The sequence below is a fragment of the Oryx dammah genome, unplaced genomic scaffold, assembly GCF_014754425.2.
Source record: "Oryx dammah isolate SB20612 unplaced genomic scaffold, SCBI_Odam_1.1 HiC_scaffold_21, whole genome shotgun sequence".
Classification (NCBI taxonomy): domain Eukaryota; kingdom Metazoa; phylum Chordata; class Mammalia; order Artiodactyla; family Bovidae; genus Oryx; species Oryx dammah.
This window is the reverse complement of record NW_024070205.1, coordinates 28224775-28244337: the sequence shown is the minus strand read 5'-3', so window position 1 is coordinate 28244337 and position 19563 is coordinate 28224775. Positions and strand designations below refer to the sequence as shown.

The window sequence follows — 19563 nt, the reverse complement described above, 5'->3', positions numbered from 1 at the left end:
CCCCCCCCCCCCCCAAAGCAGCGACAGTGTGTAAAGAGATGCTCGCCTCCTGAGATGTCTCCACAGACGTGGCTGGGCCAGGTTGGGCTGGACTCACCTTGCCGGTCCGCAGGGTGGGGGGGATGTGAATGGTAGAGAGTCTGCTGGCTCTGTCGGATGGCTGCGGTCAGCGGGAGGTCTGCCTGCACCACCCACTCCTGGTTGCCGTTAAGCACCGTCTCGCCGGGCATGGCGAGTGAATGCCGCTTGGGGACGTCCTTGGTCAGTGTGGCTAAGGACTGCTTGGCCTGGGGAGAGAGCCGGGGAACAGGAGGAAGACCGTGTGATCAAGAGGACTCCTCTCCACCTACTGCTGGGCCATCACCCACCATCCTGAGAAAGCCAGGCATCTGACACACCAGGGCACGTCCAGCTCTGCACCACCTGCCAATCAGCACATCACCTAGGGTGTGCTCTGGTGTTAGTCATCCCTTAGTTCCTCCCAACACACAGTCAGACCACAAAGGGGGATGGAGGACACACTTAGCACCCATTCTTTTGGTTTTTCTGAGGACCAGTTGGGATTTGAATGAGATGGTAAGAAAGTGGTGTTTTGCCTTTTTTCCCTTGTGCTAAGTCGCTTCAGTCATGTCCAACTCTTTCAACCCCATGGACTGTAGTCCACCAGACTCCTCTGTCCATGGGATTCTCCAAGCAAGAATACTTGAATGGGTTACCATGCCCTTCTTCTTCCTGACCCTTTATCCCCTTACCGCCTCTCAAATTCAGCCTGTGATGTCTCCTTCACAAGGTGCTATGCAACACAGGCTGGGAACAGGGCAGACCCTCAGCCTGGCTCCCAGGATTCCATGAGAACACATGAGAAGGAAACCCGGGACACAGGTGTGGGGATGAGTTTGGGCAGACGAATAGTCAGACAGCTCTTCCTTTCTCTGTCTCGTGACTGAAGTTATAGACCTTTGGGTTAGCTTTGGGTCAGCTCCCCACCAGGGTATAGGGGGTCTTATTAGAAGTTGTTCCAAATTATTCAGGGGGGAAAAAGGGTACATATTAGGAATGTATTAATGTGTACTTTCCATCATATTCAACTTCTGCTTCCCCACTTACTCCCCAGGCTCATGCCAGGGGAGGGGCCCATGGGCTCTAACAGAACAGATGGCAGAGCCACCATGAGTGCTGGCTTTACCCTTAATATGAACACAGATGAAATGGAAAGACTTCATCTCATCTTTTGTCTAGCTCCAGAACTTTCCATACCCCAAGACCCTGGGCTCCTCCAGGGAGAGAAAAAGAGTCACTGAGAAATGAAGTCCTTAGCCTAAAGCCTGATACAGCCTTATCACACTGACCAGCTGTGTTATTTTAGATAAAGCATTGCCTTCTCTGAGCCTCAGTTTCCCTATCTGTGTAATGAAAAGCTTGGACCAATCTTTAGGGCTGTCTCTAGCTTGGATACCCCAGGAGTCTATGAAATCACTCCCCTTCCACTGCCAGCCCCCAGGGAATATAAACCCCCTTGGCAGAGAGAGGCTGAGTTGAAGGAGTCAGCTCCTCATCCACCAGCCAGGTAATAATCTCTACCTGGTTTAGAAAACAGTCGTGTGCTCAAGTGTAACAGCCCTGAGTCTCAAGTAGGGAGTGCAGGATTAGCTGTGCTTGCCAGAGGAGAAATTAGAACTCAGAGAGGTTAAGTAACTTCTCCAACAGTGCACAGCAGGCACGATGTCAAAGTTGGGCCCCAAGCCTGGGAGCCCCATGGTTGTCTATGGTGCCCACCCTTCTCTGGGGCAAGGAAATAGCCAGCACAAGTGATGCAGACTCTGAATCCATGAGGCAGAGAGGAGGGTGTGGCTGGTCACCTCGGGATCCCTAGCACCTGGCTTGGGGCTGGGCATAACGAGTACAGCACTCAGGAAAACTGCAGAGAGAGTGGAAGCAGGTCTCTGCCACGTCCAGACAGACAGCCCAGGGAATCTGTGCTGTTCACTTACTACAGGAACAATGGAGCAATCCTTTTACTGAAGGAAGGAGCCAGGCTGGGTGTGTCTTGGAGCTGCCACAGGCCTGCAGCAGGCCCACCAGCATCATGGACTCGTTTTCTGGACCAGCGTGCCTCACTGGGGACCACATCTGCTCTCCTCTCCAGGTGTCTGTGTGCCTGGCCTCCCAGCCCTCCATCCTGGCTCTGCTCTGTGTAGTTGGCTGCCCTACAGGTGGACTCTGGTGGGAAGTGAGCACCCGTTCAGCCTGCCATCAGTGCTAACTAACTCTCAGCTCTGCCCTCTTGCAAACACCCCCAGCCACGCACATGGAAAGCACAGGGAAGTCCAAGTCACCACCTGAAATGACCAGCCCCTTGAGGCAGTGCAGAAAGAGGCCTGGGCAGGACCACTCTCCTGTTCCTACCTGGCTTCCTTCTCCCAGGTAGAGCCTCACCTCTGTCTAGGCCTGAGAGCAGCACCTTCTGTGAATAACTCAGCAGGCAGCTTGGCATTATTACTGCCTGACAATGTGGAGGAGCCTACCTTTAGTCCTGCAGGAGAGGGCGGGTGTGTCTGTGAGTTCTGAGCACAGGAACCTGTGACAAACTGTCCACTCATGAGTTTAAATCTCCAAGACTGAGCAAAATAGAGATGTGAACTGCAGATGAGGCATATAAAGTCTAACTTAAAATATTTGCATGTACACACACATACACACTCTCTCTCTTGTTGGTGCCCTGGATCATTTTTTCTCTTTTTTCTTTTTGGTGGCAATCTGTACATTTCTCTACTAATCTTCTCCATTGAATGCAATTCAACACTAGGAGCTCGCTCTTCTCTCTGAGCCTACACGCCTTGCTGGACACCCTGAACCCACAGTTTTGAGCTCCTGGGAACTAGTGAATTGGCTCAAACACCCTTATGTGACAAAAGTCAGACAGAACATGGTGCAAACTCCATTTCGACTATTTGACTTGCTGTGTGATCTGGAGCAAGTTACTCCACCACTCTGAGCCTCAGGGTCTTCACAGTAAGTTGGGGAACTGAGAGGGATCATTGTCTGTAAGTGCGCCCCCCTGGAGTTGTGGGACAAGGCAGCCTAGTATAGCACCTTGGAGCCTGGGCTCTGGGATCCAACAGCCTGGATCTGAGCCCAGCTCTGCCACTTCCTAGCTGGGGGATCCTGAGAGAGGCCCCTCGCCTGTGCCTTCACACCCTTGTCTGACTGATGAGGAAACACGGTTGCTATGGAGAGCACTTAGCCTATGGTTTAAAAAAAAAAAGGCTCAGTAAATGTCAGTGATTGTTATTATGAAACAGTTTTTACTTCACAAGTAGGAGCCAGACATGGAATAATTCACAGGAAGGCCCAGGATACTGTCTGGTTTGCTGTCCAACAGTAGCAGGCTGTTAGGATTATTTATGCCTCTGTGAGATTGGATAATCCAGGAAGTAGAAGGGAAGAGGAGTATGGAGCCCTGCCCTCCTCCCCCCCAGGTTCCTAACTGCCTGAAGGCCAGGCTGTGTTTCCAGTCAGAGAGGTGGCCTGACCTATGAGGGATGCTGCGAGTGAGGCTCACTGGCTTATCAAGGGATCTGTGCTTGTTGAGGGGCTTTCCAGGTGGCACTGGCGGTAAAGAACCCCCCTGCTAATGCAGGAGACATAAGAGACGAGGGCTTGATCCCTGGGTAGGGAGATCCCCTGGAGGAGGACATGCCAACCTACTCCAGTATGCTTGCTTGGAGAACCCCACGGACAGAGGGGCCTGGCAGGCCACAGTCCAGAGGGTCGCACAGAGTCGGACACGACTTAAGTGACTTCCAGGTGGCACTGTGGTAAAGAACTCCTGCTAATTCAGGAGACATAAGAGGCATGGATTTGATCCCTGGGTGGGGAAGATTCCTGAGGGATCTCTCTCCCGCCAAAGCCTGAGAGGATTTCAGGGCAGGAACCTTTCCACCAAACATGAGAAGGTCATGCTCGGGTGGACTCCAGCTGCACAAATGCTGCATTTGCACTAAAGAGTCATCACGTTGGCTACAAGCGGACTCGACGACCATCTTCCTGGGCTTAACCACTGTGACCCTGTCCCAGATCCCAGGATGTGGTGGCAGTGGGTCCAGCGTGGAGGCACCAGAAAGAGCTGATAAGGCAATACTGGGCGCACATCTTCTCCAACCAACCCACAGGGTGGAGAGAGGCCCTATGGGGGACAACGTCAGGCTGGGGCAGGCTCTGACCCTCACGTGTGGTTGGGGGTCTGACCTCCGGCCCAGTGCTTGGAGCTGGCTGTGGGCAAGGGCTGGTCTGCTGGGCCAGGATGGCAGTGGTCCAGGGCTGGGAGGTGTGCTGTGTGGCCAGGCTGATTTCCTTAGAGGGAGGGCAGGGGTGGCGCCAACCCAGAGCACAGCTGTTAAAAAAGGAACCAAAACCACCCTTGTCCCCCTGCCACTCGACCCTGCCTCTCACTGGTCCTCAGTGTGTCAGACTTGCCTGGGCATGTGACAGCTGTCATTTTTCACATGTGAGGGAACTAAGGCCCAGGCCATTCAAGGTCACACTATGACCTGCTAGTAGACAGGACACGAGAATCCACAACTCTTCATCTCGGGGTGGCCTGAGGACAGGATGGTCTCCAGCATCAGTAAGAACAGCTAACGTCCACTGTTGGTGGATGGTGAGCCTACCTTCATCCCTCATCACTGCATCTCACAATCACCCTAGGAGGAAGGTCTTATATACATGGACAGAGGCTCAGAAAGTTAAGTCGCTTGTCAAAGGTCACACAGCCATAAAATGCAGGACCCAAACTGGGGCAGTGTTAGAACTGAACAATCAGGGTGCAAACAGATGCCAAGATGAGGGAATCCCACACTCCATTCTTGAGAAACATCCTGCTCTACAGAGGAGTGGTTCTCACCAGGGTGAATCCTCTCCCCATCCAGGGAACTCTGGGAAATGCCTGGAGACTTTCCCGTAGTTGGGAGGTGCTACTTGTGTCTAGTAGGTGGAGGCCAGGGATGGTATTGTTGCACACCCAGAGACTTCTCTGACCCCAAATGTCAACAGTGTGGAGGGCAAGAAGCCTTGATTACAGTGTACACAGTAAACTTAAGAATTGTTTCCTGTTTTGGAGAAGCAATGTTGATACAAAACAACAAAAGTCTAGGCCACCAGGAACCAGGCTCCGGGGGACCGGCCTTGCACCTGGGATGGGTGAGGGGGAAGCCTGTCACTGCTGGGCTGGCAGCCCTGTCTCCGGCCTGCTCGCTGATAAGACGGGGTGTCTCCTCCAGGCCAGCACCTGGGCGTCCTTTCAGAGGCCTCCCATCACGGAGCGCGAGGACTGCCGGACTCCCAGCTCTGCCTCTCAATTCTCTGGTCAGGTCTGGGTGAGCCTCCTGCATGCCAGACCTGTTTCCACATCTGTGAAATGGGCACAGTAAGAATATACAGCTCACTGGAGTGACTGAGTGTTCTCGAATTAGACAGTGGTGATGGTTGTACAACTTTGTGAACATACTAAAAACCACTAAATTGTACATCATAAAAGGATGAATTTTATGGTATGTGACTAGTATCGCAATAAAATAGCATGCTGAACAGTTTTTAAATGAACAAAACCATCACCACAGGGTGGTGCCGTGGAGCCAGTGTGTCTACAGAGGCGAAACTGCTCCTTGGGTGGGAATGTCGAGTTCCGCCAGGAGTTGTTATCAGGAGATGTCCCCTCCCCAAGGGTGGGAGCCTCAGGTGCCGTCACCAAACACCAAGAGAGGTGTTCATTTCTTGGGAAGCTGTGTCTCTGACTCTTTCTTACTCAAGTGAAGCAGCCCTTTTCAGCTGCATAGGGTATGTGGTGAAACCCAGCGGAGGCTGGGTAGGGGAGGGATGATGCCTGATTTGGGACAGGGCCTGCTTCCCCCTCACCTGGCAGCTGCCTCAGGTCTTCAGTGTTGTGGGCAGGTCACTTAATGAAATTACCCATCACTGGTGCCATAGCCAGAACTCCTAGAGCAGGTGACCCCAGATCGGCCATTTGGATATACTGTACTGGATTAGACTTTTAAAAACTGAAGTGAAATTCAGAGGACAAAGGGTTCAGGTTCATACTCCTGGCAGGGGTCACTGAGCGGACCATTCCAGATGGAATCCTGGTTTCCCCACTGGCTGTAGCTGCCTTGGCTCTGGCCCATTTCCAAGCTGACCCTCCACTTTCCCATTGAACCTGTGAGCTCTTGACTTCCTTCCAGTGCACCCTGTGTGCTCGAACTAGCCAGAGCTGCTTTCTGTTGCTTACAATGCAAGGACTTGGGGCACACATTCAGGGAAAGTGCCTTCCATCTGCTCTCGGCTGGCCAGCAGTGCAGTGAGGGAAGCCAGACAACACTGACCGGAGTCAGCAGTCTTGGAGGCCTCTAGGCTGTGAAATTCTGCGATAGAGGGGACCTCCAGGGAAGCGGACACACCAACAACACGGGGGTTGTCACGGGCTGTTGATGTGACAGCAAACCCACCACCTTGAGCTGCAAATATTCACCTCTCTGTTCACACTAGCAGAGAGGTGTGATGCTGGCCAAAGGGAGGAGGCAAGAGCCTAAGTGCCACCGGCCTTAGGCTCTTAGAATCAAAGCAAGCTGAGTCATCCGGGCATGGTAAGAGTGAAGTAGAGGTGAGCTGGCTCCTAATCCTGAAAGACACCAGAGTTCCTCAGGATGCCTGCAGCTAGTGGTCCATGGTGATGAGGACCCATCTGTTCATCCAGAGGACAACAGGAAGACTTGTCAGAATAGTGGTCTTGTTTCACGCTGAGCCCCCTTCCTAGATCTACAACTTGAAAGGTTTTTGTGTGGTCTGCATGTGGCAGCAGGGCTGCCAGCACCACTGACCCCACTGGTGGGAAGATCCCAGAGACTCGGCAGCTGGAACTTCTTCTAGCCTGGGCAGCTCTCACCACTAGGGGTCAGCATTGGACATGGAGACTCAGGATGCAGAGGGTGGGATTGGTCCCAAGAAGTGGCCCATGGATCCTGACCTGCCCTGGGTGACCTCTGGTCCTGAAAGAAGTGACTATTTAAATCCTTCCTGTTTTCATATCATCACTGACCATGTACAGGAGTGGCTAAGTGCTTCTCTTGCATTATTTCATCGAAACCCTCACCAGAGCCCTATAGAGTATATGCAGGCTTCTCTGTCCACGGAATTTTCCAGGCAAGACCATTGGAGTGGGTTGTCATTTCTTTCTCCGGGAAATCTTCCCGACCCAGGGATTGAACCCAGGTCCTGGATTGCAGGCAGATTCTTTGCCATCTGAGCCACTGGGAAAACCATGGACTATATGCAGGTATCCCTACTGACACCTGAGGGAGCTGAGAGCCAGATGGGTGAAGGGTTCTGCCCAAGGTCACACCGCTAGAAAGCAATGGGGGCTGTATTTGAACCCAGAGCCCATGGCAGCAACCACTGTTAGCTGGCATCAGTGCTCTCCAGAACAGAGTTCTGGCTAAGAGCCAGGCGGGACTTCCCCAGGTCCTGTCCCAGGAATTCCCCTCCACACTCTCCTCCCACTCACCATTGCATTAAGCCTATGGTAGTTTCAAGGGCTTTAAATCACGAGTTCCCAGGACTTTCTCAAACACCTGGTGGGAAGGCAGGGTGGAATAAAGATCCTCATCCCTACCCCAGGACCAGGTAAAGGTCACGGAAGCTCACTGAAGTTCAGTGAGCAGCCCAAGGTCACAAAGGAGAAGGTAAAACAGAACTCCAGGGCTCTGGACCTTGGTTCTATTGCCTGATCAGGCTTGAAAACACCACCTAGACTCTTATCTCCACAGGCAGGCTGCACATCTCCGAGGAAAACTTAATGTTTGGAAGTATTCTGAAGGATTGCTTTAGGTTAGGAAAAAAAATAACATTTTTTTTCCCTTGAGGATCCAAGCAATAAGACAATAGGGCGGAAAAACAGGGAGGAAAAAAAAAGGAAATAGAAGCCACTTCTGATCTTACTACCCAGAGATAACCATTATTAATTTTTTGGTGTTTTTCCTCCCAAGTGTTAGTGGATGGTCTCCCAGCATTCCCACATCTGGCCCCAGGCAGGCAGACGGAATGCTGTGTGGTTGACTCGAAAAAAAGCAGAGCGCATCCCAGGTCCCGCCCCCTGCCTTAGTCCCGCCCCTCCAGGCTCCCACGTGAACCCACCAGCAAGCCTTGCCTCCCAGCACCTCCTGCTCCCAGAACGTGACATCACTTCCGGCAGGTGCCCCACCCAGCCTGTGTGGGCGAAGGGGCGGGGTCTCACCATGGCCAGCTCCGCCTCCAGCTCCTTCATCCGGTTGTCCTTGAGGTCCAGCTGGGAGCGCAGTGCTGTGGCGTGGTCCGTGGCCTCCTTGGCTTGGCGCCGCAGCTCCCACTTCTCGCGCTCCAGCAGGTCCTTCTCCTTAGCCAGAGCTTTCACGGCATCCTCGCTTTCCTGCGGGGAGAGGCCAGCATTACCAGGGGCATGGGTGGGGCCAACCTTTGGCCAGGAGATGCCCAGAGGCCCTTGACCCCTGGACTAGCAGAACGTGCGGGGGTGGGGGTGGGGGTCCCCCATGCTTGGGCCCTGGAGGAAGAAAGCCTTGGGTTCAAGCCAGTCTCTGCCACACACTAGCTGGGAGACTGGAATAGAAACAAACCATTAGTAGATGCTCAGCCATTATTTTTTCAGTGGATAAATGAGCAAACGAATGTCATGAATAAGTTCTTTTAACTTAAGTCTTCGTTACTCCATATTTGAAATGGGGGCAAGGAATCAACACTACCCTATCAAAGGACTGTTATAAAGATTAAATGACTCCATGTGAAGGAAATAATTAAACGGAGTCTGATAAAAGGGTCAACAGTGGGTTTGGGAATGTGTATGTCACAGGAAAACAGTGACAGAAGAGGCATCTACAGCCCGGCCACCCTGGGTGCCGTGGGGCCCTGTCACCATCTTACAAGGTTATAGCTGACGACGGGACAGGTTGGACCCTCAGCTAGCTGTGGTGTCTGACTGCGGGCAGTCCTCTGCCCTTCACCCTGGGCCCTGCTCCCCACTGGTCCATCTGCATGGGCTGTTTTCTCTGTGATGCTGAGGGGAGGGCCATGGGCTCCAGCTGTGCTCGTCCAAGAAATCCAGCAGACAAGGAATAGCTGGCTGGATCAGAGAACCTGACCTCTGTTAGCAAGAGCCAAATTTCATGATCCTGGGCATCTTTCCCCTCTAGAGAAAGGGTCCCAGCAGGGGGCCCTGCCTACCCAAGCAGCCACAGTCTTTTCACCCACTAAATTGGGAGCCAAACTCAAGGTCTCTGTATAGCTTGGGTCCGAGCTGCGAGTAGCATCCTTCCTTGTTTAACAGCCCTGTAGCCAAAGGCCTGACTTCCAGATGGTCAGAGACCAAGAGGCTGAGGGAGACATCTGGCCCTTCCTCTGTGGCTGTCACAGAGCTGGAGCTGTGGCTTAGGGTCTAGGGAAAGAGAGAGTCTGGGTCGAATTCTGGCTCTGAAAGAAAGAGTTGCAATGCCTACTGTGCCTCAGTTTCCTCATCTATTACATGGGATCATGGCACCTATCCTTGAGGGTATTACCATGAGGACCGGATGAGATAATCCAAGTTCAGAGTTTAGCAGGGCACTGGGCACATAGCAGGGCTTCCCAGGCGGCAGCTAGTGGTAAAGAACCTGCCAGCCAATGCAGGAGACTTAAGAGATGTGGGTTCGATCCCTCGGTCAGGAAGATCCCCTGGAGGAGGGCATGGCCACCCACTCCAGTATTCTTGACTGGAGCATCTCATGGACAGAGGAGCCTGGCAGGCTACAGTCCATGGGGTCCCAAAGAGTTGGACACGACTGAAGCGACTTAGCAGGGCACACAGCAGGTGCTCACTCATTCATTCGGGATGCTCCTCACATGTCTTCTTCAGGAGCCCTTTCCTGCCCATCCATCTAAGAGAGCGGCCCCAGCCCTTCCCACCCTGTTTCTTATCCTGGTACCTGACACCATCATCCAACCAACATTCATGCCACCAGCAGGCACAAATCAGACGAAAGTCTCTGTGCCCATGGAGCTTACACTGGAAAGCCCTTCTGCCTGCTCTAGCTCATCAGCAGACGTCAGGGTCCCAGAGCAGCAGCCAAGAAACACTGCTGAGTACAAGGAAGCATTCGTGGCAGTTGCTGTGACTGACTCTGAAGGCCAGCACAGGACAGCTCCTCCAGCTTGGGTGCGGGGAGGACACGAGTGTCTGTGTCAGCAGGCCCTGGCTTCTCAGTGGAGTCTAGAGCACATGGGGTGTGTGTTGGGGGACGATCTCTTCTAGGACTGTCTCCTGGGGGCAGGATGCCTAGGTGTGAGTCTCCGCTCCGTCCATGGCAAGCTGTGACACACTGAGCAAGTGATGTTAACTTCCCCACACTTCAACCACCTCCTGTGTGAGGCAGTGCCACTATCACATCTCCAGAGTGGCGGTCAGAAGAAGCTGGTAACGCGAGATGCAAAGTAACATGAACTTCCCCGATGGTCCAGTGGTTAAGAATCCATCTTGTAATGCAGGGGGCAGGGGTTCAATCCCTGGTCGGAGAACTAAGATCCCACATGCCTCGGGGCAACTACACCTGCCTGCCTCAACTAAGACCCAATGTAGCCAAATAAATATGTTTTTTTAAAAAGATGCAAAGTAACAGACGGCACTATTGTAAAATCCCAGGCAAGCTGTACCGTCAGGTTCTGGAAGCAGGCTCTCCAATGCAGGGAGGTGCTCCACCACTACTTATTTCTCCTTTCCTTCCCTTTTTGAAGCTGTCTTCAGGTGGGGTCAGTGCAACAGCTGACAAGTGTGGCCCCCTGCGTCACATGATGGACCAGCCAGCTCTTTCCCCAGAAGCTGGGGACCATGTCCCAGCATCCATCCTCAGTACCTAGCAGCAAGCCTAGTCATGGAATGTCCCATGCTATGAAGTATGTGGATCAGAACCACTGAGAACTGGTTGGTGTACAAGAGACTGCCTACTACATATCCCCAAATTAAAAAGAAGGTCCACTAGAACCCTCAGGATCAGCTTTGTCTCCGTGTCTCTTTGCTGTCCCTAGCTCCACTAGTTGTGAGCAGATTGGAGGTTCAGGCTGTGGGGAGTTGGGGGGGTAGGTCAGTGGGTGGCAGAGGTTGTAGGTGCTTTCTGCCTCAGTAAAGACTCTGACACCCACGACCACACCCCTGGCAGGAGTACAGGGCTCAGTAACAACTGTCATGGAATGTTCCATACACATGTCAAGTATGGTGCTGAGGGTTTCAGCTGCATTATTATATTTAAACAACCACCTGTAGGCAGGGACTGTGATCATCCCCATTTTACAGATGAGTAAACTGAGGCCATAGAGGTAAAATAACCTCTGCAGCCCCACAAATAGTGTGGTGGAGGTTCTCAATCCTTGATAGCAACAAAGGCAGGAAAGGAACTGAAGGAGACCTGCCCAAGGGGCTGGAACCTGATGGGGGTCAGGATGGCTAGAATTTATGAAGGTAGGACTTAGCCTGATTGTGTGGGGCCTCAGATGTCAAGCTGGCAGCTGAGGTCCCTTTGGGCAGCTGGGAGCTGAGCCCCGGCAACCGGAGCTCACCAGACAGAAGTAGGGGCATAATGAGGAGGGGGCTTCAGGGGGAGACAGGCCTGGCCAGGGGGTTAATGGCAAGGTGGTCTGTTTTGACTTCGCCACCCAAGATCTCTCTGGGCCCAGCCATTGCCCAGCTTGCTGAGACCTTCCTCAGTTGTGTTTATGGAGAGTCCCCCAGTCCCACTCCAAACCATGGACCTGTGACAGGGAACATGCCTCTGGCATAGCTTCCTGGGATACTGCAATTCTGTGAACGTTCTGGTTGGGCCCCAAATCGCTCATTTCTAAGCAGCCTGTGCCTGTGCTGACCTTCCTTGCCCATCCCGTCCCCTCCTACCCCCAACCCCCAGCTCAGAGACCTGGGCTCCTATTACCTGCTCTGGGTGAGGCCTGCAGGGGAGGGGGGGTCCCTGGGAGAGCTGGGTGAGCCACAGCAGGCTGAGTGGCTGGCATCAAGAGTGGTGGGCACCTGAGGTTCCATTCATCCTGTTCATTGGGACATTTTTTCTTGCACATAAAATGCAAGCCATTAAAAAAAAAAGTTGCAAGATCTTGGATGAGGTGGAATAAAACCAGAATTTGTGGTTTTAGCATCTCCAAACTAGCCCTCAGTATACAGCTCTGGGTCAGTTACTGGATGCTTTGGCACCTCAGTCCTCCCATCTGTAAAGTGGGGTTGGATTCAACAATGATTAAATATCGTCACTGTGTTGCTGGGCTTCCCTGGTAGCTCAGATGGTAAAGACTCTGTCAATGAAGGAGACCTGGATTCAATCCCTGGGTTGGGAAGATGCCCTGGAGGAGGAAACAGCAATCCACTCCAGTATTCTTGCCTGGGAAGTCCCATGGACAGAGGAGCCTGGTGGGCTACATTCCACTGGGTCACAAAAGAGTCAGACATGACTTAGGGACTAAACAACAGCTCCCCATAAAATAAGATAGCAGTTTAAAAAATTGAGTGTTTTCCAAATTCCGTTTTTCTGAATGACTCTGTAGGATCTTATGAAGCTATTCCATGCGAGTGACACTGATGCCCAGTGGTGACCGTCTATGCCTGCCTGGGGCTGCTGCAGCCACAAGGCCTCAGCGTCACACCACACCTCTCTTCTTGCTGGACTTAAGAGATGCCCCCAGTTATCTGTGACTTAAGAAAATGGTACCACACTGGAGGAAGGTGGCTCCCCATGGGGATTTTTATTCCCAAGTATCAGCACAATTATAAAAATGAGTTTGATGCCCCAGTTGAAAGATATTAATAGAAGAAATGCTTGTTATTAAACCCCAGGTCGGTCACAGTGCCACCGCCAGGCACAGCACACCTCCCATAGCTGATGGGGGTGGCCACGACCTCTTCTCTGTGGTTTGCCTTGGGTTGCCCTGTAAACAGTGAATCTCAAAAGTAACTCATTTGTTCATCTATACAGGTACAGAGCAGTGTGGGAGGCCAGTATGGGCCAGGTGTTATGCAAATGAGCACCAGAGCCTAAATGCCTGGGTTTGTATCCTGCTTCCCCTCTTTACATAACTGTGTGACCCTGCATGAGCGACTTGACCTATGTCTCAGCTTTCACCTCTGTAAAATGGGGCTAACAGGGACAATCATACCGCATAGGGTTGCTGGAAAAATACCAGATGTAAAGAGATTACGATAATGCCTGCATACAGTAAGTCATCCTGTGTCAGGGGGTGCTGGGTGGCTTCTGAAGATGGCCACTGTCAGAGTGTGTGAAATGGCCTTTTCTTTTTGATCTTCTTAGCCTTTTATCATAAGCATCACATGCCTTTTTAATTTTATTTATTTACACCACACAGTTTGCAGGATTTTAGTTCCCTGACCAGGGATCAAACCCAGACTATAGCAGTGAAAGTGCCAAGACCTAATCACTGGACCACCAGGGAATTCCCCCCTCTTTGCTTTTCTGATCTGGCTCTATCCTCCTTCAAGGTACATGTACCCTGGGAATACTTTCCCCACCCCCATTCCTAGATCCTCTGGGACCCTCGGAACTTCCCAGAAGGTCCTGTCTGGGTTACTTTTCTGCGTGGTTCTTGCTTTTTTACCGAGACTCTCCCATTCTCCTGGAGGCAGGGTCCATGACTGGGGTCTGTGTGAGGCCAGCTAGGACCTACTGTGAGAAACACTCTCATTAGCCCAAACTCAAAAGAATGGACTTGGAGACACAAGGTGTAGGGGGAAGCCAGGCTTTAATGACGGTCTTGCAAGATGGAATGTCCGGTGGGCAGGAACACCCAGAGTTGTTACACAGAGCAAGTTACCATAGCATGCGAGTCCCTCCCCCAGGTCCCCACTGGCTGAGTACCATGGGGTGAACAATCTGCTGGGACACCACCTAAGTTTGTTCCCTCCCTCTTTATGGGCTGGCCCCTCCCTGACAGCCCTGCAAAGAGATCTAACCAGTCACTCCTAAAGGAAATCAACCCTGAATATTCACTGGAAGGACTGATGCTGAAGCTGAAACTCCAGTTCTTTGGCCACCTGATGCGAACAGCTGACTCATTAGAAAAGACCCTGATGCTGGGAAAGGTTGAAGGCAGGAGGAGAAGGGGAAACAGAGGATGAGATGGTTGGATGGCATCACTGACTCAATGGACTGAGTTTGAGCAAGCTCCAGGAGATGGTGAAGGACAGGAAAGCCTGGCGTGCTGCAGTCCATGGGGTTGCAAAGAGTCAGACACGACTGAGTGACTGAACAGCCTCCTTGACATCTTGTTTCCTCCTTTCCTGAACACCTATTTACATTCTTATGTTTTGAATTTACCAATAGGATGAGCCCAGTGAAACCCTATTCCTGTTCTTATGTTTTAAATTCACCAATACAATGAACCCATGTGAAAATCCTAGGCATCCTGCCCTCCCTTTTTTGGCCCAGACTTTCCGGTTTTGTAAGCCTTATAGCTATCGGCTATTACATCAGCAAGCTGTCACTCAAAGCTAGCTATTCTTGAAAATAGACCACTTTGTCTTGTATTTCTTACATTGCTCCTGCCCAGCCAGGGCCTTCGTAACAGTGGGCGGCCATGTGCTTCTCTGGGTTTGCCTGGGGTCCATCACCAGGCTGTGGTGGATGAGGGGCCCATAGAAGGGCCCTGAAGCCCACTGCGGAATTTCCATGATCAAATGCCTGACTCTGAATCCTCAGAGGTCATAGTGGTAATAATAATAATAACAACAACAACAATAATAGTAAGCATCCCCCCACCCCGCCCCCCGCCCCGTGCTTTCTGTGCACCAGAAGCTTCAGTGCCGACAAGGCTGGGCTCTGAGTACTTGCTATCATTATCCCAGTTTTAAGGATGAGGCCACTCGGCTAGCGACTGGCAGAGGTGAGATTCTAAACCTTATCTGGTCTTAACCTCTGTGTCACCTGCCTTCAGGGCCAAGTGTGATGGTTAATTTTATGTGTCAACTTCACTGGTCCATGGGGCGTTCAGATTTTCGGCTAAACGTTATTTCTGGCTGTGTCTGTGATGCTGTTTCAGATGAGATCAACATCTAAACTGGTGGACTCGGTGGATGGCTCTCCCCAGCGTGAGTTGAGCATCATCCAATCCTTTTGAGGCTTGAGTAGAAAGTGGAGGAAGGAAGAAACTGCCCTCCCTACTTGAGAGCTGAACTGGGGATAGGTCTTCTCCTGACCTAGGACGGAACTTAGAGCTCGGCCCTCAGGCCTTTGGACTCTGACTGGATGATGCACTGGCTCTCTTGGATCTCCAGCTTGTAGATGGCAGATCATGGGACTTGTCGGCCTCCATGATCGTGTGGGCCAATTCCTTCCAATAAATCGCGCTCTCTCTCTCTCTCTCTATATATATATATATATCACTTCTCTGGAGAACACTGACTAACACACAAGGAAGCTGATGACCTGAGGACAAGTGGTGTCAAGGACAAGGACAGCCTGGGGCCTGCCCCTCACCCTTGGGGACAGCACACCCCTGAAAGCAGGTATCGCTGTGGGCTGATTCTCTGGCCAAAGCCCCATGTCACCTGGCCTCAAACAAGGGTGACCATATTTCCCTGTGGATGGGCATGGGGCCACTTGAGCAAAGGTTCTCTCTGTCTCACCTGCTGGAGAAAGATCAGGTTCTTGGGACCTACTACAGGTGCTTCAGCTAGGAAAGGAGAATGGACAGCGGTGGACTGAGAGAGGCGGTAGTCCTAGAGTCCGAATGTTTGTCCCACCAAAATTCATATGTTGAAATCCCAGGGCCTTCCCTAGTGGTCCACTGGCTAAGACTTCACACTCCCAATGCAGGGGGCCTGAGTTCAATTCCTGGTCAGAGGCCTAGATCCTACATTCCACAACTAGAGATCCTGCATGCCACAACTAAGACCTGGCACAGCCAAATAAATAAATACTTAAAAGAGAGAGAGAGAGAGAATGTGATTATTTTAGGAGGTGGGACCTCTGGGAGGTGCTTAGGTCATGAGGGTGGAGCCCTCATGAATGAGATTAGTGCCCTTATAAGAGACCCTGGGGAACTCCCTTGACCCTTCTGCCAAGTGAGGACACAGAGGAAGTCTGGGACCCAGAGAAGAGGACCAAGAAAGCAGGCAGCAGTGGTTCCCATTCATCCTCTCTGCTTCCACAGGTTGTTGACTTGGTGTCACCCTCTGTCTGCAAGTGACAGGCACGGGAGGCCAACTTCCAGGGACTGAGCTCACCCACGGTAGAAGGACAAGCATGAGAAGCTGGGGCCCTGCTGCTTGGGGCTGACACCCAGGGCAGCTGGGAAACTGTGGACCATTCAGAGGCTGTGGATGCCTGACCCAGGGAGCTCCCCCAGGGCTGTTTTCATTCTGGAAAGGAAGGGAGCTGTATACTTGGGCAGTGAGAGGAAGAGTCAGTGCTGCAGACCAAAGAGGGCTGTGGGGATGAAGCATTTAAATTCAGATCCTGTCTCTGAAGTTCTGCCTGCGGACTCCGGCTCAGAGGCAACACCTGTGAGTGTACTCATCCAACCAGCCCACCAGCTGTTGGAAGAACTGCTCAAAACTCCTATGCCTGAGGAAACTTAAGAGTCTCCCACCTCCATTTTCTCTGCAGAGTACAAGCAAACCTTGGTTGCACTCACTGTCATGTGGTATCAGGCACAGGGCAGTTTTCAATAGATTTTCTGTCCTGCTCACCAGGAGGTTACAACTCTCCCCCTGCAAACATAGTGGCTCACAAGGCCTGCTTGGTTCTGGGGACTGACTCTCTTTCCTTTAGGTTTCAGTACTCTGTATGGCATGTACGTGTGCTAAGTCATGTCCGACTCTTTGAGACCCTATGGACTGTAGCCCACCAGGCTTCTCTGTCCATGGGACTCTCCAGGCAAGAATGCTGGTGTGGGTTGCCATGCCCTCCTCCAGAGGATCTTCCAACCCAGAGATCAAACCCACGTCTCTTACATCTCCTGCACTATCAGGCAGGTTCTTTACCACTAGTGCCTCCTGGGAAGCTCTCTATGGCATGACCACAGAACATATACCAGATATTGACTGAACCAGATTCCCCAGTCAGCTGACCAGAAACTCCTACTCACCCCACAGAGCCTGACTTGTAATGTCACCACCTCTGTGAAGCCTTCCAGGACTCTCTCCTGGGAGGCAGAATTTCCTGCTATCTCATGGTTCTCCCCACTCTCTCTTTACACTCTTATTACGGTATTAGTAAGACGCAAAGTTGACATTGACTGAGCATCACGTTTAATGCTCTATATCCATCATCTCACAGGGTCCTCATCATAGCTCTGCAAGGTCTGTACCATGATCGCTATTTTGGAGATGAGGAAACTGAGGCTCTGAGAGGTTAAGGAGATGCCCAAGGGCATACACACGGGGAGCCGGGATCTGAACCCAGACCAGCTGGAATCCGGAGCCTACACTGTCACAGACTGGGCTTCCTGTCCAGGCTGGTTTGCCCATGAGACACAGAGCTATGATTAGGGGCTGAGTATGTTCATCTCAGCACCCAGATCCGGGCCCGACACATCAGGGGTTTCCCCCAGTGAGTGTAAGGGGACACAAGCAGTCCTCCTGTGTTCTGAGGTTCGAGGTCGGGCCCTGTGCTGGGCAGGGAGCCAGGGTCTGGTGTCTGGAGGATCGGGGCTGGGTGGGGTGGCCGACCTTGCGGTGCTGCTCGTAGTTGCGGATGAAGTCGCGTAGCTGCTCCTCGCGGCTCTCCAGCGTGGCATACAGCTGCTGCATCTGGTTCACCAGGTCCGTCTTCTCACCCTTTAGGCGCTTCCGGTCGGCTTTCATGGCTGGAGGACAGAGGACTGAGTCAGTTCCTGAGATCCTAGCTGCCTGTCAGCCCGAATGCAAACACTGAGAAGGGACCCTTTTCTCTACCCCTTCATGAACAGGGGAGGAAACAGGATTCAGAAAGAGGACGTTTCTGTCCCAGGCTCCCACATCATTCAGTGGCATTTCCTGGATTCAAACTCAGGCCCTCCTATCTCTAGAGTCCCAATTGTCATTTCTTACTTTTACTGACCCAACCTGGGGTGGGGGGGAGGCCGTCCCTGATTGAAGGTCTGTTCCCTCCCTGAACTGGCTAGATCCTCGAGTGAAAGAGCTGGAGGCCTGGTGAGGTTGTGACTCCCACCACCCAGGAAGCTGATGGGACCCTTTATTTCCTGCTGAAATGACCTCTCAGAGTCCAATATGAGCCACCAGAACTTAGCCCAGCCCAACAGTTCACTGTGCCATTCCCTTCATGGGGAAAAGTGTCTGATTAAAAACACTCAGCAAGTTATGGGACCAAAAGTATGAGCAACAGAAGCAAAAACAGAGAGATGAGACTTCATCAAAATTAAAAACTTTGTGCTTTAAAGGACATCATGGAGAAAGTAAATAGATAATGCAAGCAACAGGAGAACAAATTGTAAGTCATATCTGATAAGGGACTTATATAAAGTAAAAGTATATAAAGCACTCGTCAAGCTCAAACGGGCAAAAGACCTGAACAGATATTTCCCCAAGAAATGGCCAACAAACACCTGAAAAGGTGGCTACATCATCAGTCATCAGGGAAATGCAAATCAAAACCATAGTGAGATGCTATTTCATACTCACCAGCATGGCTAAGATATAAAAAGAAAACAGTAACAAGTGTTGACGAGGATATGGAGAAACTAGAACCCTCTTACACTGCCTGTGGGAACGGAAAATGGCACAGGCTCTGTGGAAGACAGCCTGAGAGTTCCTCAAGTGATTAATCATAGTTTCCCTATGATCCAGCAATTCTACTCCTAGGAGTATATCTAAGAGAAATGAAAACATATGTCCACACAGAAACGTGTATACATGTGTTCACAGCATCTTTAATCATAATAGCCAAAGGGGAAAGGACCAAATGGCCATTAATTGATGAATGAATTTTCAACAATGTAGCACATCCATATAACATATATTATTTGACAATAAAAAGAAACAATGATTCATGCTACAACATGATGAATCTTGACAATATTATGCTAAGTGAAAGGAGCCAATCACAAAGGGCCACATGCTGTAGGATTCCATGTATATGGACTGTCCAGAATAGGGAAATCTGTGGAGATTGAAAGATTAGTGATTATCTTGGGCTGGGGTGGTAGAAGGCATGGGGGCTGGAGACTTGGGGGTGTAGCCAAAGGGCTGGATTCAAAGTGATGCACCCCCATTTAAAGTGATGCAAATACTCTAATACTGATGTATAGCTGAATACATGTAAATATAATAAAAACAACTGAATTATGGACTGTAAATGGATGGATTGTATGCTGGGTGAATTGTATTCCAGTGACGCTACACACACACACACACACACACACACACACACACACACACAGCACAGGGCACTTCATGCAGCCTCCTGGCAACAGGTGCTCCCTCCAGACTCTGCTCACTGCACTGGCTCTGCAGTGAAGGAAGTGAAGACGGGCACGCCCAGG

The 19563-nt window shown here is 51.4% G+C and overlaps 1 protein-coding gene across 1 annotated transcript in view; it reads right to left on the bottom strand.

Moving 5' to 3' along the window:
• KAZN (kazrin, periplakin interacting protein) overlaps nucleotides 1-19563 on the bottom strand; it is an 84770-nt gene that overhangs the window by 8998 nt on the left and 56209 nt on the right. The window contains exons 2-4 of the mRNA XM_040263981.1: nucleotides 17753-17889; nucleotides 8285-8455; nucleotides 98-287 (exon numbers count right to left, since the gene is read on the bottom strand). Of these exons, the coding sequence (XP_040119915.1) occupies nucleotides 98-287; nucleotides 8285-8455; nucleotides 17753-17889 (498 nt within the window). The remainder of the gene's footprint in view (nucleotides 1-97; nucleotides 288-8284; nucleotides 8456-17752; nucleotides 17890-19563) is intronic.